Source organism: Polyodon spathula, chromosome 17, assembly GCF_017654505.1.
Source record: "Polyodon spathula isolate WHYD16114869_AA chromosome 17, ASM1765450v1, whole genome shotgun sequence".
Classification (NCBI taxonomy): domain Eukaryota; kingdom Metazoa; phylum Chordata; class Actinopteri; order Acipenseriformes; family Polyodontidae; genus Polyodon; species Polyodon spathula.
Genome location: NC_054550.1, coordinates 33252184 through 33265928, shown reverse-complemented (window position 1 = coordinate 33265928; position 13745 = coordinate 33252184). Strand labels below are relative to the sequence as shown.

At 40.7% G+C, this 13745-nt stretch overlaps 1 protein-coding gene across 11 annotated transcripts in view; it reads left to right on the top strand.

The window, feature by feature from the left end:
* LOC121330314 (apoptosis-stimulating of p53 protein 1-like) overlaps positions 1–13555 on the top strand; it is a 45083-nt gene extending 31528 nt beyond the window's left edge. For 5 of the 11 annotated variants that reach the window (XM_041276742.1, XM_041276739.1, XM_041276749.1 and 2 more), the window contains 13 exons: positions 596–770; positions 2057–2253; positions 2656–2820; positions 3345–3537; positions 4071–4232; positions 6969–7117; positions 7404–7929; positions 8276–9039; positions 9396–9533; positions 9876–10009; positions 10691–10857; positions 11227–11426; positions 12074–13555. In XM_041276742.1, coding sequence (XP_041132676.1) covers positions 596–770; positions 2057–2253; positions 2656–2820; positions 3345–3537; positions 4071–4232; positions 6969–7117; positions 7404–7929; positions 8276–9039; positions 9396–9533; positions 9876–10009; positions 10691–10857; positions 11227–11426; positions 12074–12115 — 3012 coding nt within the window. In that variant the 3' untranslated portion in view covers positions 12116–13555. Of the gene's footprint in view, positions 1–103; positions 193–595; positions 771–2056; positions 2254–2655; positions 2821–3344; positions 3538–4070; positions 4233–6968; positions 7118–7403; positions 7930–8275; positions 9040–9395; positions 9534–9875; positions 10010–10690; positions 10858–11226; positions 11427–12073 lie in introns of those variants that run through there. The other 6 variants (XM_041276750.1, XM_041276740.1, XM_041276741.1 and 3 more) reach the window with 6 other exon arrangements.
* Positions 13556–13745: the final 190 nt, after the last annotated feature.

The window sequence follows — 13745 nt, the reverse complement described above, 5'->3', positions numbered from 1 at the left end:
TCATGGGAAGGTTAAACCCTGTGCTTGCCAGTGTTTTTGTTTTCTTTGGGAAATGTAGTCATGGAGGGTTGGGATCCATTTTACAACGGCAGGAAAGGGTTGCAAGCAGCAGGAAATTGGGTTGTCTGGAAGTAGAGTAGATGTATTCAGAGCTAATGGCTCAGTCTGAAGTGTGTACGTGAAGCACTAAGGGTAAGCATAAAGCTTTTTATAAAGGTGTTTTTTTTTGTTTTGTTTTGTTTTTTCTGGTAGGGCTTTGTGCGTTTTAATGTTTGGCAGGGAAAATGACTGAACTTTTATGAAGTACGTTTCCTGGATTTATATTTGGTTTGGAGAGAGCATGTTGTTTTTTTGTTTTGTTTGTTTTTTTAACTGGTCTGATTTTACATTGGAGGAGACCAGTTTGTTCATTGGTATTTTGGGTTCTGCGTTGACATACCTATACCTATCTTGGATTAGCAGAGGTAAATGGATATTTTGCTTAATTTGAGTTTATTTCTGAAATTTGTTTGCGTAGTGGAATACTGTGAACCTTGTAGACGCAATATGACATTACCAATCCACAGGATCACTCGGCTCCCTTTTTATATTCCAGGAACAACGTCTTCGATACTTGAAACAGCAGGAGCGGCGGCAGCAGCAGTCCATTTCAGAGAGCGAGAAGCTGCAGAAGCTGAAAGAAAGAGTAGAAAACCAAGAGGCCAAACTGAAGAAGATCAGAGCGATGAGAGGACAAGTGGATTATAGCAAAGTCATGAATGGCAATCTCTGTACGTACACTGTTCTTTTGAACACAAACAATTCAGTCATTAGACATGGACGACAAACTATGTGCTGTTTATCTTGAGGGGGTGGGGGTAAAGTTTGCGATTTCAGACTGTAGTTTTGCGATGGTATGATGTCTTCTGCTGGGGTAGCTTAGCTAGCAAACTGGTGATCTCAAGAGCAGACATTGAAACGCAACTGCTGGAGGGGAGTGTGCTGCAGTTTTAAATCCCTCCTATCCCAGCAGGTTATAAAGTGCCATAAACATCAAGCAGAATGACAAATAGAGGGTATGGAATAGTATTTATTACTGAACTAGTAAAGTACTGGATACAGTTTCAGCATGGCTTGCCGAGCTGTGCTGGGAAGCATATAAGTGTTTCATAAAAAGGGCTTGTGATTTCTTTTTTTCCCCATGATCTCTTTAAGGGGAAAGGGGAGTTGCTACAGCTGTGCTGATTGCAACCCCAGCATTACTCAATCCCTGCAGCTCGTTGTTTTCTTTTGATTCAGATCCTTCCTCCTGCCACAGCTAATGAGATCTTGGCATGTTCTACTCTTCATCTCGTGTGTGCGTGTGTGTGTGTGTGTGTTATTGTTTGTGCCTAATGTTCTTGAATGATCATGCAGCTTTTATGTAGCAAGGTTTATGCATCCAGAAATATCTGGGAGTTGTATTTTCAAAACCAAAATGCAGTGTTATCAAGGTATTTATGTTCAGGATGCGGCTAGGAGGTATTGGCTATAGGGAAGCCTGGTGCTGTTTAAAAGGCGATGCTACTAGATACTGAAGGAAATCTGTAGAGACAGTGTCTGTTAATAGAGATTCTGCAGCTTTAAGGGATAGAACATAAAAGTTTTAAACTTGTTACCCTCCTAAAATGTTTGTTTTGTCAGCTGCTTGGTCCCAATCTCGTATCTATTGTGTTTCGACCCTTTTGACACAATACTTTGTTTTGTTAGTGGTGATCAGGATTTGCACAGAGAATTGGGCTGGGCAGGTTACAGCTAGAAAGTGCCCACGAACCAAAACAAGAGTTTTTGTAGGAATGTATGAATTCACTATAGAAACCTGAGTGTGCAAACCATGATGACAACAAGCTGCTGTCGTTCAAAGGTGTTTAGTTAAATGGCCTTTGCAGAAAGATGAAACATTGTTCTTACTGAAAAAAAAAGTTATCAATATTCATTGGATTACATTCATTAGATTACTGAAGCACTAGAATCCAGTTTTGTTTTTTTGTTTTTAGCTGTTCCATTTTGTATTCTAATTCTGTGATGTTTTTGACAGCAGCAGAAGTGGAGCACATTCACGCCATGTTTCAGGAGAAGCAGCTCGAGCTGCAGTCGGCCGTGCTGAAGGTGGACCAGCTGAGCCAGCAGCTGGAGGACCTCAGGAAAGGGAAGCTGAGCGGATTCCAGTCCTTCAGTGGGCAGGTGACGGGGGCCGCAGCACTGGAGCTGAAGAAACTGTACCAGGAGCTGCAGGTACAGTTCAGCACTGCTGCTCAGGAGATGGGAACGCTTTAGTATTGCAGTCCAGGGAATATTTGTCGATATTACTCCAGTACACTATAAGTAACAAAAGCTTTTTTAATTGTAACAGCTTAAATGTACTGTATGCTTTACGGTTATTTCTAGGTGAAGTAGCCTCGGTTTTGGTTGTATCCCAAAAATGATACAGTAAAAGGTTATGTATTGGAAAGGGATTTGTAATAAATTGATTTGAACTCTTTCAGTCTGTATTAATCCCAAATAACCATATTGGGCAAACACAGTCTAGGTGTAGTGGCTCAGTAGCTTCTTATTTTTATGAATTTTAAAAATCGGAAGCATTTAGGTATAAATGGAGCCGTTTGACTAACCTGGCATGTGTGGATTGCTGTTCAGATCCGCAACAAGCTGAACCAGGAGCAGAATAGCAAGCTTCAGCACCAGAAGGAGGTTCTGAACAAGCGCAACATGGAAGTGTCCATGATGGACAAGCGTGTCAACGAGCTGAGGGACCGGCTCTACAAGAAAAAAGCTGAGGCACGTCAAAAAGAAAACATCCCTGTAAGATCAGATCACTCAAGAGCTGTGTTTTAATATTCCTGTCCCTCTACGATACTGTCTCTAATATATTGAGCTTTGTGAAACTAGATAGGTGTCGTAATTAAACGTGTTCAGGAGGTCAGGATACATTCTTCAATTCTGTGTAGTTAGTAATTTGGGGGAGGTTTCAGTTGTACCCATACCATTAGTAAATGTGCTGTTACAACTGTTGCAAAAACCATGAGGACTAAAAGTTATTGTCATTAAGTGGAATTTGATTGAATTTAGACAGCGCTCTGCAGGAAAGTACTTGTATTTAAGTTGAAATAAGTAAAATGTGTGTGTTCTGGACCGACACTGTAGTTTTATGACTGTAAAGTAGCTTTTGTATCTGTTATTAGGAATACACTAATACTGCTTTAATACTAATCTGGATGAAGTTTGTTCACTCCATTCAGTTTTGTTGTCCGTTCTTTGTTGGTTTTATTCCCTTTTTGTTCTATGCATGCTGTTCATCTCAACCTGGCTTTCTCTTCTTCTTGTAGTTAAATCGGATTAACGGGATCCCCTCTCCTCAGCCAGTCCCTGCTCATTCAGGCAGAGTGGCGGCTGTAGGGCCTTATATCCAAGTCCCTACTCCTGGCAGACCCGAGGGGAGCTATCACATTCCAGGAGACCCGGTCAAGCCACAGTCCCTCACTGTCTCGGGCAGCACTAGCCATGCCAGATCAAAGTCAGGTAAGTCCTGATGCTTCTTCGTAGACCTATTGCTGTTCTGTACTTTTTGATCCTGTGTCTCATTGTATTGTAACACGGGCTGGTGTATTTGCCTTTGTTGCATTTCAGTTTCCACATTATTGTGAAACTTGTTCTCATGAAATAAGTGTGCAATACCTGTAATTAAAGGTGGATACCTTCAACTCATTATGATATACAGGAATTAAGGGCTTTTACAAAGACGGTTAATCATAAAAAGTTGGATACTGTGTACGATGTAGTGGGATGACAGTCCCTGTGTAGCAACTTCACATTTTAAAGCTTGAAACAATGTTAGGTTTCTGCCTACAGTATTCCTCTTGTTCCATGCTGTTTTTTGTATTGTCATTGTCTGTTCTTGCTCTGTTTTCATTGTATTTTTGTACCTTATTATTATTTATTTTCCTCCTGTCCTTTTTTTTTCTGTTTCTTTTTTATTTTTTTTTTTTTTTTTTTTTTTTTTTTGTGTGCCCGGCCCCTGGACGGCTGGCTCTGCCATGGCTTCTCTCATGCAGAGACAGACGGTCGATGTTTGAAAAAATCTCCAGGTACCTGGAAGGTTTCTGATTTAGACATCATAGTGGATCCTGTCTTGTCAACTCCCACTGCATCTCTGCAGTCTCCAGAGCACAGATACACCCACTTGGCATCCTCTTCTGTGTCTGACACACTGTCCTGTGAGTCTGCAGGTTCACATCTGGGTGTTGTGGGAAATGAACCTTTATCAGGCATAACAAACTGAAAAACAGATTCAAGCTGCTTGAAATAACAGCTGCTAAGTCTGGGCAGGGGGTTGCTAGGTTAATGAGCTAGCCTTTATAGGTCACAAGATTACATTTGTTATTTGGTGGTGTTAATTTAGTTCTTGCTGATATATACACTGCACTACAAGCACCAACCCCCACCCCCGAAAAAAAAGCATGTGGGAAATAATTAGTGTTTTATTCAGAGTTAATAAGTTATTATGCAGTATAGTAGCACTGTAACATTTTTTTTAAATGCTAGCGTTGATGATATAGGGATTAGGTTACTGCTAATCACTTTCCTGCAAACCGGAATAAATCCAACAATAAATCTTCCTTGTCTTGTTTGTTCCTGAATTTTGCTGATAAGGTTCATTTTACAATCTTATTTTTTTATTTGGAGTATGCTCTGAAATGTAGTCCCATTTCCATTGGGAGAATTTAATCATGGTAATGTTCTGCGTCTGTCACTCACTAACTTCCACATTCTCACAGAAAGTCAAAACCAGATCAGTATGCCACAGTTACACCCAGCTACCGTGTCCAGTGTAAGCATTCCTTCCTGTCTTATTGCTTAGTTCGCTGTGTGCAATATCGGCTGGGAAGGAAAGTGACTTGCTAAGTGCACTTTGATGCTTTACTGTCCGCTCTTAAACAACAGTTTGTGAATGTTTCTGTAACTCTCCAAACATGCCCGCAAAGCCACCTCTTCACCCATAAAGATAATGTGCTGCCTTTGTTTTTGACCATTAACTTTAGCATATTAATAAAATGACATAACATTTCCGGTAGTTTTAATTTCTTTGTGGCACATACACTTAGCATCTTCCTTGAGGGTAATCCAAGGAAATCTCTTGTGGTGGACAGCACAGAACTGTAAGAAGCCACCTTGGCATTTGAGTTCAGTGTTGTACGAAGTCCTTATCGTGGTGTTGGAGGTTGTCAGTATTAATGTATGATTTCATACAGGATGGCAACTGAATCTATTTACTTGACAGGGAGAACGGTGTATTTGTTTCAAATGAAATGGGGAATTGTATTTTGCCAGTACTGGTGCATTTGTTGCTAGTAGAAAACTAATAGGTTGTTTTTGTAGTTAGGGCATACACAAACAAAAAAATTGCTGAATTTGCTTGTTTTACTTGAAGAAAAGATGTCTCTTTAAATGGGCGGCCAGAGCTTGCAGGTGTTAAACACATGTGGGTTTCATGAGGAGACTGCTGGGGTGCTGTACCCCATCCAGAGTTGGCACACACTTCGCAGTTCAGTGGTGGTGTTTTTTTGTTTTTGTTTGAATTCTTCTAATAGAAACTCAAACACTACTTGAGATATGCTTTGTGATGTACGATGCTTTCAGCTTGTTTTTTAGCAAAAGCAAAAGTGTTGCCCACCTTTTAAAACACGACTACTAGATAGATACAGGAAGCAAAACAGAGGTAGCATTCAGTAGTAGATGTGTACAGGTAGACAATGGACCTGTAATGTTTCTTAGGGTTACAGTTAGTGGTTATGGAGTTAATTTATTCTACCTGGCTTTAGAAAGTTGGCTTTACATGTTTGTGGTTTATAGTACTAAGGAAATGTAGTTGAGTTTAATGGCATAAGGCTTGTCAAATGGGACTCTTGTGTGGTGTTGTCTTACGCACGTGATTGAAAATCACAACCCTATACAAGAGGAGCACAGTAATCAGATGCATGGCTGCTGCTCTCTTTGATATGAAATCACCCTCCTCCACTTTTTGCATGAAAGTTTAATAAGCAGAATGATAATTGCTGTCTTGTCTGTAATTGGTAAACTGTAAGCAACATGTCTTAAAATACAAATGCTTTGTTAGTTAGGTTAGAAAAAACAAGCAAGGTAATTATTGTGATACTATGATATCTTACAATGAAAATGTAAATTGTGCTTGCAATAAGAAACAGATTTGTTTAGGCATATTGGCTGTGTTTTTACAGATTCAGATTTAATTATCTTACTGAAGATAATTCTGTTAATGCAATCTGTACTCATTAGTATGTGTGTGTGTTTGCAATCATTTATTTCTTATTAATCAGTAATTCAAACCCGTTCCTCAACAGTGGAAGCTTATCTGCAGTACCGTGTGTCCAGCACAGGGAAAGATTCACAATCCTGAACGCTAATCATGTGGAAAACATTTGCTGCCTTTTTTAAATAATCTTGGTCAAACCCCCAAGCGATACATAACATATTGAGCAACGTAATGCTGGTTTTGTACTTCTGTAGAATGATGAGTTAAATCTATCCTTTTGATTTGGCTCTGAATTTCAAGAATAATTCTAATTTAATGATACCCTCAATGATGGTTTATTCATGTTATGGCTTATTAAATTCAAATGAATCATCTTTCTCATTTGCATTTAATTAAATGCATAAAGATCTGTCAAGTCTTTTTCAAGTAACATACTAGATGAAGTGGGTCCTCCCTTGGCAACAAGACCATACATAGACTTCTATCTGCATGCAATCGGGTTAATTCTGCTATATTGACGGTTTATACAGTTGCGCTTATGAAAAGGAAACAAATTGTTGAGTTGGAGCTAAATGAGGGTCAGCCTGTTGACAGGATTTCATTTAGTTACGACGTGTTCCTGTCAGAAATTGTCTTGATGATTTTATGAAACAAATAAATGTTTGTCTCCTTCATTTAGCTAATGATGCAAACTGGCCCACCCTTAACAAGCAGGGGTACCCCTCCACGATGAAAGGATCACACGTTGACTGGAAGGAGTCCAGTATGGACACAGCTCTCAAAGCTGGGCAGAGTCAGCCTGTACCCAGCACACAAGCCAGCGAGAAGGTAGGCAGCTTCTAGTCACTTTCATTTTTACTCATGCTTTTGTAATGTTTTGTACTGTCAAGTATTTCATAATTGCAAATATTTCTTGAAAAAACATCACTACACTAAATAAATGATATGTACTGTATTGGAAAGTGTTACCACTCAAGAATACAATGTGAATCTCCATTATTTAAGATGTCCCGTCATCATAATTATAATAATAAATACAAATATTAATTGTAAATATATTTGTTTGTATATATTTATATATCGATGCCAGCTGTGATTTGTCATTCATTTGTAGGGTATAGATCCTGGAAAGGTGCCACCATATGTGCCTAACGTACCTAAACAGCTGCAACAGAATTATGGGACCTACCCCAGTCCTGTCCTAACGGGGGCCGGTTCTACAAGCTCTCTGGAAAGAAGAAAGGACAGCAGTCTGCCAAGACCCGGCTCGAACCCACCCAACTGGCAAAGACCCAGCCCTCCGGTACCGTCTGCGACCGTCTACCAGCCCGGGTCCGGGTCTTTGCCTGGGTCTTCTCAGCAGATTCAGCACAGAATCTCTGTGCCACCGAGCCCCTCCTACCAGCCAGGCAGCTCACCCGTGTTCCCACCCGGGGACAACAGACCTGATCCCCCGCTAGCTGTGGCGGTCAGACCTTTCCTTACAGACAAGGGCTCCCGGCCTCAGTCTCCGAGGAAAGGTCCCCAGACTGTCAATTCCAGCTCTATATACTCCATGTACCTTCAGCAAGCTACGCCACCAAAGAGCCATCAGCAGAACATCTACAGCACCTTAAGCAAAGTACCAGCAGTCAAAGCAGGTATGGAGATAAATGTGTGTTTGCTTTTGATATGTTACTTTTATCTGGAACAGCTCAAAGGGAATAACCTAGAATCTGTATCCATACCACAGCTGGGACTGTTGAAACTGTGTTAATTGTACTATAATAAGAATCTTAGTGTATTCAGCACTTTGCCAATGCAATCAAGTTATATAGGGCTGGCAAGGTAAGGTAGCACAGGATGGAAGCATGTGCTTTATTTTTTGTAACAATCAGTCTTTTGTATTATTCAGAGTAAATGTTTTTAATTACATTTATTTTTTTGCTAAACAAACCATGGTCATGTCTCTCACTCACTTTGTCCATCTTGTTCATTCTTCTGCAGTTTATGGAAAACCAGTGTTGGCACCCAGTTCGGCCCCCCCATCGCCATTGCCTTTCCTTCAAGGGCTGCCCTACCCCTCATCTCAGCCTCTGTCTCAGGAGGACGGTGCTGACCAGGAGATTGAGCTGGAGAACCTGCCCCCTCCTCCCCCCAGAGAGGGGAACCCCAGCGTGGACAACATCCACCGGCCGCTCAGCCCCACCAAGCTCACCCCCATCGTGCACTCCCCCCTGCGCTACCAGAGCGATGCCGACCTGGAGTTCCTGCGCAAGAAGCTGGCCAATGCCCCGCGGCCCCTGAAGAAGCGCAGCTCCATCACGGAGCCCGAGGGACCCAGCGGGCCCAACATCCAGAAGCTGCTCTACCAGCGCTTCAACACACTGGCGGGGGGCATGGAGAGCACCGGCACCCCCTTCTACCAGCCCACCAACCCGTCCGACTATATGGGAGGGGTGCTAGCTGACGTGGACAATGGGAACCTGCCAGAGTCGACCGCCGTCACCCTGCCGCCCCCCAGCCAGCTCCCTTCCCCCTCCCCAGAGCTACAGCTCCCCTCCTCAGATGCCAACGACAACGAGCTGCCTTCACCTCCCACGGAAGAGCTGACCACCGACGAGGCCAACCAGCCCGCCGGTACCACCGAGGATAGTAACAACAACCCCGCCACAGTCCCCGAGCAGCTGCCCAGCCCTATCCCGGAGGTCAGCTCTCCGGAGGAGGCTGATGTCGTTCCTCTTCCCCCTGGACCCCTGCCACAGCCCCCTGTGAGTGAACAACGCATTGACACTGCCTGGTCAACCCCTAGAAATGTAACAATGCATTGACACTGCCTGGTCAACCCCTAGACATTTAACAATGTATTCACACTGCCTGTTCACCCCTAGACATCTAACAATGCATTCACACTGCCATTTCAACCCTAGACATTTAACAATGCATTCACACTGCCTGGTCAACCCCTAGACAACCCCCCCCCAACATCTTTCTTATTAACTTCAGTGCTGGTAAAACAGATTAGTATTATAGAGCTTGAAACAACCTTCTGATTTTAAGTTTGTTTTGCATTCTATGAAACTGCTTTTAAACTCTACCCCCCCAATTGGAACTTTCTTCTCTGCAGGTAAAGCGCACCAATTTAAAGAGGCCCAATTCTGAGCGCACTGGCCACGGACTGAGGGTGAAGTTCAATCCCCTGGCTCTTCTCCTTGATGCTTCCTTGGAAGGGGAATTCGACTTGGTGCAAAGAATTATCTATGAGGTAAAGTCCTGCAATTACCGTTGAAACTATTAAAGAAAATTGAGCAATATAAGATCACTTGCTATTGCTGATTTTAACTTTTTCGGCACAAGTTTCATTGCAAAAAGTCAACATTACTGTAACAAATTACAATATTTTCAGTGTCTTATATGGAAATGAGTCACACAAATGGTGTAGGACCGGAGCGGACTAGTTGGTCGGCTGTGTTGAGTGGAGATATTTCTCCTGGATCTCTTTACAGGTTTGCAGTGTTTAGAGCTGACACTGGGCTAGGCTCTGATTCAGTAGGCTTGGTCTTCTCTGAATAGTTCTTTTAACTCGTAGTTGCTGTGCTCTTCTCAGGTTGAAAACCCCAGCACCCCCAATGATGAAGGTATAACTCCACTACACAATGCAGTGTGTGCGGGTCATCATCACATTGTGAAATTCCTGCTAGATTTTGGAGTAAATGTCAATGCTGCTGACAGCGATGGATGGTGAGTTTTTGTCTCAATACGGAAAGCCTGCATGTCAATAATACACATACTGTGTATGAAAAAATATGAGCCTGTTGAAACAGTGTTACTACTGTTCTGTTGTATGATCCATGAAAATACTTTCAATCTAAATATTTGTGTTAAAGAAAATGTTTTCCCAAAGGTAGAGAATTGCATTCCCCAGACTTAAAATTGGAACAAATTATGTTAAGACAGAGCAGTGTGCCCTGAGCATTATGAACAAAAAGCAGACAGGTATTAGTTTCAATTCACTTGACAACTTGTTATATGTTTTCATTAAGAAAAGACCATTCATTTGACTGAATCGTGCATTTAGTGCACAATGAGAAGAATTATTCCCACTAACAGTTGGCTTCCAGTTAGCGTTGGGAAGACTCTTTACAACTTTTTTTTGTGGTTTATGATGAATGCAAATGTTTTTTTTAAGAGACTTGTTTGTTAAACTGGAGGAGTTTGTAGATTTTAGATGCAACATATGCATACATAAATAGTTTAGTAGGTATGCAACTAAAAATATATTTTTTTGTAAAAAAAAAAAAAAAAAGCGCTTTTGTTTGAGTACCAGGTACTAGGTAGAACTGAGGTTTAGTTTTGAATTGGTGAAGAGGAGTAGAAATAAGTACACACTTTCATAGTTTGAAGTGTTTGATTTTCTCCCAGGACGCCATTGCACTGTGCTGCTTCTTGTAACAGTGTTCATCTCTGCAAACTGCTGGTGGAGTCTGGAGCAGCCATTTTTGCTTCGACTATTAGTGATGTGGAAACGGCTGCAGACAAGTGTGAGGAGATGGAGGAGGGCTACATCCAGTGCTCTCAGTTCCTCTATGGTAGGTTTAACGCAACTATCAGGAAATTTGAACTGGTCCTTTTTAGTTCTGGTAGGAAAGTGGACACCAGAGGCCTTTTATTAGCGCGTTTCAGACTGATGTTACAGCCTCAGGGAGCGCATTCTACTGCCAGTAATATTAGCAGTAGCCTGAGGTAATGTATATTATTCATGCAAAAAGTTTTTTTTTTTTTTTTTTACTCTCTGGTAACCCATAAAATCAAGGCATAACTTAAAAACCACCCTTCCAACAGCTAAACCCAAGAGATTATTGAATTGTGCAATAATCATTTTTGTAAATCCGCAGAGCATGATTTCCAAGCGCAGTCTCTTGTAAAGCGTTGTTTTGATGTTGCTCTGCTCCTCTCAGGAGTACAGGAAAAGCTGGGCGTGATGAACAAAGGCACAGTGTACGCGCTGTGGCAATACGAAGCCCAGAACAATGACGAGCTCTCTTTCCGGGAAGGAGATGCCATCACCATTCTGAGGCGCAAAGATGACAGTGAGACCGAGTGGTGGTGGGGGCGCCTCAGTGACAAGGAAGGCTATGTCCCTCGCAATCTGTTAGGGGTGAGTGGTGTGGGTTTTTTAGCCTCCACTGAGTTAATGTGGGTAGTTTCTGGCCAGTACTGCCCTACATAGTTAGCATTTGCCATGATATTGATATTTTTGTTGTGTGAACTGTGTTTTTTTTTTTTTTTTTTTTAAATACCTTATGAAACTAGCATCATATGCTGTATGAGCTATTTGGTTAAACAATTAACATATCATTCTTTCTAAAATATTTCAATAACATTGTGTGTAATTATATAATTTTACAAGGTGATTAGAAAGTACGTTTACCACATCAATATACACACACATTACAATTCAGAATCCACAGATGGAACTGCTGTGAGTTTTATTTCTGTGACTGTCTGACCGTGTCTGATCCTACTTTAGTGCATGAGGTGTTCTTCTGGAGGTTAAGAAAAAAAAAAAAAAACGACTTTACTTGGAATTTTGAGTTAAGTCATTAAGCTTATTTAATTGATGCCAGGCATTTCAGGATTTTTTTTTTTTTTTTTTTTTAACCATCTTAAAGGATGCAATGAATGGTAACTGAGAGCCACACCGTTTTTGTTTAACTCAAAACAACACTGAAAAGAGTTGACTTTTTAGATAGCATGGCTTTACCTATTCATCTAATGTGTTTTTTGGTTTAATTTTTTTTGCAGCTGTACCCAAGAATAAAGCAGAGACAGCGTTCCCTGGCATAAAATCCAAGTAGTGTCATAAATGACTGTAATTGTCATTGAAATAACTGGAATTGTAAAGAGTACACACTGGAGACATTCTCTTCAAGAAACAGCTCGCCAGGAAACAAAATAGCTGCTGTTCTCCTGACCATGGGCAGTGTTTTAAAACAAATCACTATGAATCACACAGAACTTCAGTACAGATTTTGTTTTAAATGCTAAAGTTTCTGGCAAGTGTATGTAGCTCGCTCTCACGCTCTCTCTCTCTCTCTATAAAAATAAATAAATAAACTTAATTTCTGTTCAGTTGAAGCAGTGCTTCAGCATTGGGCATGCCAAATGTTGAAGAGCTGTTTGTTCTGCTGCATTAAATGTCTGCCTGGTTTCAGTGCTGTTTTACTGCAACCCCAAAATGACAGAATTCTGCTTTTAAATACTGCCCAGATTCTCTCAAAGGAACACAGAGACTGCCCTGATTGGGGTCAAGGAAACAAGACTGTGCAGGTGAAGTTGAGGGCTTTTGTGACTTAGGAAAGAGGGGTAAGGTAGTCTTAACACAGTTTCAGTGTAAAGCAAAGCAAGCACGTTAAACACAGCTCATTATTCTCAAAATGTAATGTTCTGAAGCCAAGTACTTTGGAGGATCGACTTGCTAATGCAAGATGGAGTCTTTCTTATCTCTGGGTAAGCTACAGCAAAGGCAGGAAAGAATGAATCTATGCATGTTTGATTGGGTGACCTTGAGGATGGTAGAAAGTTGGTGAGTGATTGGAATTTGTATTAAAGCTAGATTTAAAAAAAAAAAAAAAATATATATATATATTATATATATATATATATATATATATATATATATATATATATATATATATATATAAAAAGAATATGAAGAGGAATAATTTTCTTCGCTAGACATGAAGTTTGGGTGCTGTTTATTTATTGGGAGGACTGGGTCCTCTGAAGAGAAGGTGGTGTCAGAGGGAAGAATGAGAATGTAGAATGGTTTCTACAGAGGTCAGTCCCTGTGTTCCCTAGTAATATCAGTGTCAGGAGATTGATACAATAACTATTTAACAGGTTTGTGCAAGAGAATAGAGCACTTCAATACATAGCAAATTATTCATGCTTTTATATAAGACTGTTTCATGGATATTTTCCATATGAGCTATACAAATGCATTTTACAGATTTATGTGTTATGTAACAGCCTCTGACTTGCTTTTTCATGTTTTAAAGTCTTGTGTAATTTTTACCCATTCAGAGCAGTGCTGTAAACAGCTTAGCCACTGTGGAGTATAAATGTAAATATTGTGACGAGTATCAGAAGTGAAGAGGTGTTTGACAGTGGATCTGCTATATGAATATGTAACTGAACTGCAGTTTCTGTAGTATAGTATACAGATACACTACTTAAGCAACATGTAATGTAAACGTGCACAATAAAGCAATGCCGTGGCATGAATGTTGGTATTGCACTGTTTGTATTTTAAATCTTCCAGGATGAAGTAAACCCATGCATTGGTTAACATTTAACCATAACAATAGACAGAATTTAGAGATGAATAACTAAAAGGAATTTAACTAATTTGTGTTTCCTAGAGCATAACTAAAAGAAGAGAACTAAAAATGTGCCCACAAGACTGGAAAATGCA